This window comes from Plectropomus leopardus, chromosome 23 (genome assembly GCF_026936395.1).
Source record: "Plectropomus leopardus strain MGB_pleo_1.0 chromosome 23, ASM2693639v1, whole genome shotgun sequence".
Taxonomy (NCBI): Eukaryota; Metazoa; Chordata; class Actinopteri; order Perciformes; family Serranidae; genus Plectropomus; species Plectropomus leopardus.
This window is the reverse complement of record NC_142198.1, coordinates 1,204,792-1,212,046: the sequence shown is the minus strand read 5'-3', so window position 1 is coordinate 1,212,046 and position 7,255 is coordinate 1,204,792. Positions and strand designations below refer to the sequence as shown.

Sequence of the window (7,255 nt, the reverse complement as noted above, 5' to 3'; positions counted from 1 at the left end):
CCTTGGTGCTATCTAGTGAACCAGTCTTCCACCAGTCGTTAGTGGAGTCTTTGTCATCACCAATGTGTCATCAGTGGAGGGTATTGCACAATGCACATTAACAGTAGTTGCAAAATAGTGAAATTATATTGATTACCTGCAAAGGTTTGTTCTGTTATTCTTCTGGAACAGCTACTAGACCGATGCTTACTCTTTTTATCTGATGATTTCTAACTTGATTTCTCCACACTGTAAAAATAAACTTTGATTAACTTAGTGTCCAGGCTGCCTTAAAATTTAAATTGACTGAATTTGAGAAGACAAGTTCAGATAATTTTATAAAGAGTCAAATTGTCTTCTCATATTCAATCAACTTAAAAATGTATGGCAGCCTGGACACTAACTGTTTAAAGTTAAAATAAATATTTTATTTTTACAGTGCATTGTTTCCTTCCCCATCCTCTCTTTCCAACCAGTTTAATGTGACACACCCACTGATGTCATCATTGTTTGCACTTTAGGTCAAGGAAAACCTGCAATTATTTGTTTACAGCAGGAGACACAGTTATAAAACTTTCAAAATTAGGTTTGGGAACCAGACTGAAACCAGGTCCATGTTGGTGGAAAAGAAGTTTGGGTGTACCATGAGCTAGGTGACATCCTCTGTCGCTGGTTTTCAGCAAAGTTTAGTTGTGTTGTTTTGTTGGCTGAAATGCAAGAGAAATTAGGTAGTAAATCATAACACAGTCCGCCCACAGTTTAACTGGTGAAAATTGGGAGGGTAAAAACAGCCTCTTATCACTATAACAGGCTGTTTTTAACCTCCCAATTTTTCCCAATGGGAAGCATTAGAGATGTGGACAAATACAAACATTTTTTTCTTTTATTTGTGACTTGGTCCTATTTTATTACAACAAGGCAGTGGAAAGAAGTTAGACCCATTTCCTTTTGAAATTGCAGGCCTAGTCTTTGGCTCCTTTACATTTTGAAAAGAAAAAATAAAATAAAATTTCAATCAACACAATGCAGTATAAATGTCACCTAAAGAACTGTTCCTAAGAAAGCTCCTTCAAAAAACAGAGATAGGATTTCTTTAAGAATGAAAACTACATTTCCTATGGCAAGAATTGTGTGCTCTTGACAAAAGGATGACCTTACAATATAGAAACTCTAATAAATATACAAAACAAAAATAAATATACAATAGTTAAGACAATAAGTGAACATGTTACAAAAGACTCAAATATTGTAGTGTGTGTGCTGTGAACAAAGACATATTTAACGAGCTTCTCAGATTATTGTGACACTATATAAAGTATATAATAGGTACAATGTCTTCTTTCCACAGTAGTGGTGCTGATCCCCAGGGATCTATGTCTTGCCATTCAGTGTTCCGCTAAATGTCACTACCTGTGAGAGATAATGTGAGACTTCACCATGAAAGTCACTCTGTGCAAAAATAAAAAATGACTATTGTAATAAATATAGCTTAGTGCCGACTCTGTTATTTTCTCTGGTGAGTGACAGCAATGAAAGAATGATGACAACAGGAAGACAAGTCTCATGAAGTTTGGTGAAATGAGCATGACCACTGAAACATGGATATGAACACACATCATTATCCCCTGTTTGTCATGTGAGTTAGCAAACAGTTTACAGACTGATTTGGTTTATGTTTCATGTTAAGGGAAATGACAACTACATTTTGCCAGATTTTCTATCTTTAATGATGTGTACTCACTAAAGTTCTTGCTGAGATCTGGAAACCTTGTGACATTGTTTAGACATAGTCCAGCAAGGCAAGAAACAAGCTGTTAGATGATTAGAGAGGTTGTATAAAAGCCAACAGTTTGGCTAAATTATCCAAACCTCTTCATCTGAGGTAAAACCAAAAGTGATCATTAGGCTTTGGCACTATCAGAGCTCAGTCTCCGGTCTCTACTAGTTGAGCTGAAAGACACTGCAACACCTAGTGATGGAGGGAGAAGTTACAGGACTGTAAACGGCCGCCGTTAGTGCCACACACTCATACCATAACATATCATTTACTCTGCTGATATTTAAGGATGGCATAAAGGTATGAAATATAAGATACTGTCCAAGCTTAGTGAACATATCGAAAGGAGAAATCTCGATAATAATGATGTCTGTAACTAACTCTACTACTACCAATTAGATCTACCTTGTACCTCTTATGACTTACTCACATTAGGCTTACTTTTATAGTGAATGAAATAGTGAAATTAAGCCAATTTTTCTTGGGAATCCTTGAGGCTCCCTCAAAGACCACTGTTAGTAACACTAACATCAGCATGCTAGCACTGTATGCGTGGACCTGCTAGCATTTTAACTCAAAGCACTGCTGTGCTTAAGTAAAGCCTGACTTTTAGTGTAGCTCTGAGTCTTCTTTAGTGATACTGACACATTCCCAGATCTGAGATATGAACCTGGTGAGTACAACCTTATTATCGCAGAAAGAAAGGCCAGACAATCCTACCAAAATAAGACCAAAGTTGTAAGAAACTTGAATAACTCTATATGTGTCAGAGAAACTCTTGGCATAAGTTGGAATGAGAATATGCTCCAAGGTTGGTTGCTTATATTGAAGACAAGATGATCAGCCCATTCACTGTTAAACCAAATCTACTGTTTTTCACAAGATAATCTTTTCTTAGGAAATTAATTTTTTTGGCCACTTTCTGTACAAAAAGCATCCTTTTAGGTATCATGCTAATTTCATGAAATTTTGAGAGACCAAGTTGGACAGGGTGAACCCTGGAAATGTGTGTTGGTTGAAACTCAAACTGGTGTTGGGATCACACCAAGCCATTAACCAGCCCCTTCTCGCACTCCTCAGCCAAACGCCTCCAGTGCTGCCGGTTCTTTTGACATCCTTCCAACAACGGGGAACAATACTCCGACATGCCTGCCAAGGTCTATGACAGTAACAAAGACAACATATTTAACAACGTAAATTTAATGAGCATTGTTTTTAAATATATCATTCATTCATCTTTCCAGAAAGTGGTAAATGGTAATGAGACAGTGGTCTCCAGAGAGAAAAACAACAGTCACTGTAAGTTAAATATGTTTAAATTAACATTGTTTGAATTACCTCATATAACTGAGTGCAGATGGCATCAATGAAGGACACCTGCATGCTAGGAATCTTATCTCTTTTCTCACGATTCATCAGGTCCTAAAGTAAAAGGATGGAAAAATGGTAAGAAACCCAAATAAAAAGAGAATAAGAAAAAGAGTGTTTTCAACTGACAACTTTTCAACTTTCTTTAATTTCTATTGTAACTTTAGAGCCAGGGCTACTGACAGCAGATTTTCCAAGTTTTTAAACCTTTAGCAGAGCACTGAAACATGATCTCAGATTCATGATCAAAACCAGATAAGAGATCCATGAAATGTCACATCATGTGGTGACATCTTCTTTTGATTGACTTATTTATTGAGTGACTGCTTGTTTCAACTCTTCACACAGTATGTGTGTGTGTGTGTGTGTGTGTGTGTGTGTGTTTACGGGGGGATTGTTGCTGTGCCTGAACTTGTATACAACAACTTGAGAAGGAAAAACGTCCACAGGACCCTCAAGTAAAAGGATATTATTATATTTAATTTATATTTAATTGTTTTTTTTTTCCATTTTTTCCTTTAGGAGTATTCAAAGTTAAGTTCTCCATATCAAAGAACTGTACTACTGTAAGAAAACCATGTGACTCAGGACTTACTTGAGCCTCAACTAAACAGAAGCACATTTTCATCAATTCACCTCACAATGAATACGAGAGAACTATTTCTCTTGCATTGGTATCCTACAAAGCTTACATAGTGTTGCCTTTTACAAAATATATATTGTCTACATTAACATGAATCAAATAAAAAGATAATGAGCTGATTAAGGATAAAAAACAAAGACAGTTTGCATAGTGCATAGTGAGAAAAGATATGGGAGGTGGGAAAAGTCTCAATTTTGGCTAAGTAACCGATTACAAACAAGTATTATCATGGTATAAGTGCTAAAAAAAACCCTCTAAAGGTATCCATTAAATACTTCAAATATTATTAAAAACATTTTAAGAGTATAGCTGCTAAAAGAAATGCCAGATTTTTGATGACAACTGGCCCAAGCAAGATTAAAAGCTCAATGGGTCCTTGAGGCACACCACAGCCTATGTTGCACTTCATAAAATGGTTTCGTCAAAGAACTGAACTGAAATGACACTCTGTGCTTACACTGGGCTCAATGTTCAGCTCTCGTCTCTCCTTATCCCCCTGTTCGAAGAACTCAGTGGCTACCAGCTCTGCAATCTGTATCAGAGGGGAGACACTGATGAGCTCAAATAAAACCTTCCAACTAAAACAGACATCTAAAACTCAGAAATTCAATGGACTCCCAGCTGATGAAAAACATAGAACATGACAAAACAAGAAAACATCAAGGACGTATACACTGTTAACACTTTTACTTCCAAACACATTTTACTACAAGCAAACACTGGCAGGAGTACTTGTCATCCTGTGTGCACGTTAGACAAGAATAAAATCAAACTAGTAATGTGTCACAACAAGAGTTACACTTTTCAAACTAAGCTTTCATAATTTTCTCTGCCATCATCACTTATTAGTCTGGTTTGCTCTGAGCTTCATGTCAGGTACCCAAATGCAAAAATCAATCCAAACCACACTGCTACTCTATGTTCTGTAACTCGGAAACTCTGGCATATTTATTGCAGTTTACATTTCAGTTTTAATGAACATCAAAGGAGGCTGATTTCGGACACAAGGTTGAGACATAATGCTTCTCCACCCCCTTTGAAACCTGGAGTGACATCACTCTGCTAGTGCTGATTCAAAATTTAGTTTTTCAACCTTGAACCCTGAGAAAAATGTTACGATTTCTCATGAACCATTTTCTTTTTTTTCTAAGCCAACTAGATAGAACTCTGTTCTAAAAAGGTTGAGAGCACATTGAAATACCATTCCTTGAGCCTTTCCCTTTAAACCAAGAGTACCATCCATTTGCCTCAGAAAATGAAGAAAATGGTTCACGAGACTTCATTTGGCCATAACTAGTGACAAGGCAATGAGCAACTTGGTTAGAAATATTCCACAACTAGATTTAAAAAAGATTTTTTAAAAAGCAAGTGAAAAAATGTATGGATAAAAAAGGGGGAAAATAGTAGAAAGCTATTTATAATGATCATAATTACATATTTAAAATGGTTACAAAATTATTTTATCTTAAGGACTTTTTCCCAGGCAATTTCCTTGTTGTTTGTTTGTTTTTTTGAAAACTTTTTTTCAAACAAATGTTCAGGTAATTTTCTTGTACTTTTGATTGGGAAACAACAAGGCAGACCAAGAGAACAAACGAGGCAAGAAAGAACATGTGCTGACTAGAACAAACAAGCAAAAACAAAAACATGCAGAAACACCAAGAGAGAAGAAATGTGTGTGAGAGAAAGTGGGTTTGTACAGAGGCAGGATCCAAACAAAGTCAATCACAATGAGAGAGAGGGAGAGGTCTGCCAAAGGAGCCCTCGTCATTCTGAGTTAATGCTCTTCATGTGTTTCCAGAGAGGTAAATGAGATGTGAGTGCAGCCTGGGGCTCCAATCAGTACAACTCTGTCAGTATATTTGTTGAAGCCACGTTCAGCTCACTGATTGAGTCTGTAATAAAGACTCAGTGCTGAGGAGTTGCAAGGGGGCTCAGCATGAGAGACGGCTTATTATAGATGACTAAAATCAATGGTATGCATGAGACAAATGTTAACCAGTGAGACTAAGTAAATTTGTCTTTATTGACTTAACTCATGTTAGCCAAAACACCAACATTTTTCGTCTGCATAGCGGAGCAAGTTAGTTCTATGTCAAAATAACTTCAGTGGTCAGAGACTGTTCATTAGACATGTCAATATTATCAGCATGATGGCCTATTCATTTTAAAGCCAATATCGGCCAATGCTGATGATGTGTTTATATTATCATGCATCCCTGTTTGTTAATGTTGCCCTATATGCACAATATGAAAAGTTTATAATCCATAACATAATCCAGAAATAGATGCTTAGAGTAATTTAAAATGGTCAAATTCCCAATGAACTTTAAGTATAATAAGCTTGAATACACTGATGTGATTTTTGACAGTAAAAGTTATTATCAAATTGTAAAATATTCTGCCTCCACAACACATGTTTGTCACAAGTACTTGATAACCATATCTGTGAAATAATAACATTTATACTGATATTCCAATAAATAAATTTTTAGAGAATTTACAATTTTTTTGTCCCCACTATCGTTATTAGTATTGGTCCTAAAAAATTGGGTATCTAATAGACCTGTTTTGACCTTAAGGTTGAAATACCCTCTGAAAACTAAAATGGAAAAAAAATAAATCTAAGTTTAAAGTTTAAATGCAAATAGGAATTTTGATGCATGCAGAGGACAAATGCACAAAGAGGATATAATTTTCACTTAGTATCTCCCTGAGCTACTATGGTGGAGGGGTTTGCATGTCCCAGTGACCCTAGGAGCTCAGTTGTCTGGGGCTTTATGCCCCTTGTAGGGTCACCCATGGCAAACAGGTCCTAGGGAGAGGAACCAGACAAAGCATAGCTCACCATACCCCTTATGATGGGTTACATAAATGGTTCAGAGTTTCCCTCGCCTGGACACGGGTCAGGTGCAATGTGAGTTGGGTGGCAGCCGAAGGCGGGGACCTTGGCGGTTCGATCCTCAGCTGCAGAAGCTAGCTCTAGGGACGTGGAATGTCACCTCTCTGGTGGGGAAGGAGCCTGAGCTGGTGTACGAGGTTGAGAAGTTCCAACTAGATGTAGTCGTCCTCACCTCGACACATAGCATGGGCTCCGGAACCAGTCTTCTCGAGAGGGGTTGGACTCTCTTCCACTCTGGAGTTGCCACGGGTGAGAGGCACCTGGCAGGGGTGGCAATACTCATTGCCCCCCGGCTCAGTGCCTGTATGTTGGAGTTACCCCGATGGACGAGAGGGTAGCCTCCCTCTGCCTTCGGGTGGGGTGACGGATCCTGACTGTTGTTTGTGCCTGTGGTCCAAACGGCAGCTTAGAGTATCCACCCTTTTTGAAGTCCTCAGAGGGGACACTGGAGAGTGCTCCTTCTAGGGACCAGAGTGGTGTTTTATTATTGGACTTCTGTGCTCACCACAGATTGTCCATAACAAAAACCATGTTCAGGCACTTGGCACCAGGACACCCTAGGCCGCAGTTCAATGATCGACTTTAT

At 38.0% G+C, this 7,255-nt stretch overlaps 1 protein-coding gene across 3 annotated transcripts in view; it reads right to left on the bottom strand.

The window, feature by feature from the left end:
* Positions 1-848: 848 nt before the first annotated feature.
* pde5ab (phosphodiesterase 5A, cGMP-specific, b) overlaps positions 849-7,255 on the bottom strand; it is a 142,275-nt gene continuing 135,868 nt past the window's right edge. For all 3 annotated transcript variants that reach the window (XM_088073968.1, XM_088073966.1, XM_088073967.1), the window contains exons 20-22: positions 4,225-4,299; positions 3,095-3,178; positions 849-2,915 (exon numbers count right to left, since the gene is read on the bottom strand). In XM_088073968.1, the coding sequence (XP_087930094.1) occupies positions 2,796-2,915; positions 3,095-3,178; positions 4,225-4,299 (279 nt within the window). In that variant the 3' untranslated portion in view covers positions 849-2,795. The remainder of the gene's footprint in view (positions 2,916-3,094; positions 3,179-4,224; positions 4,300-7,255) is intronic.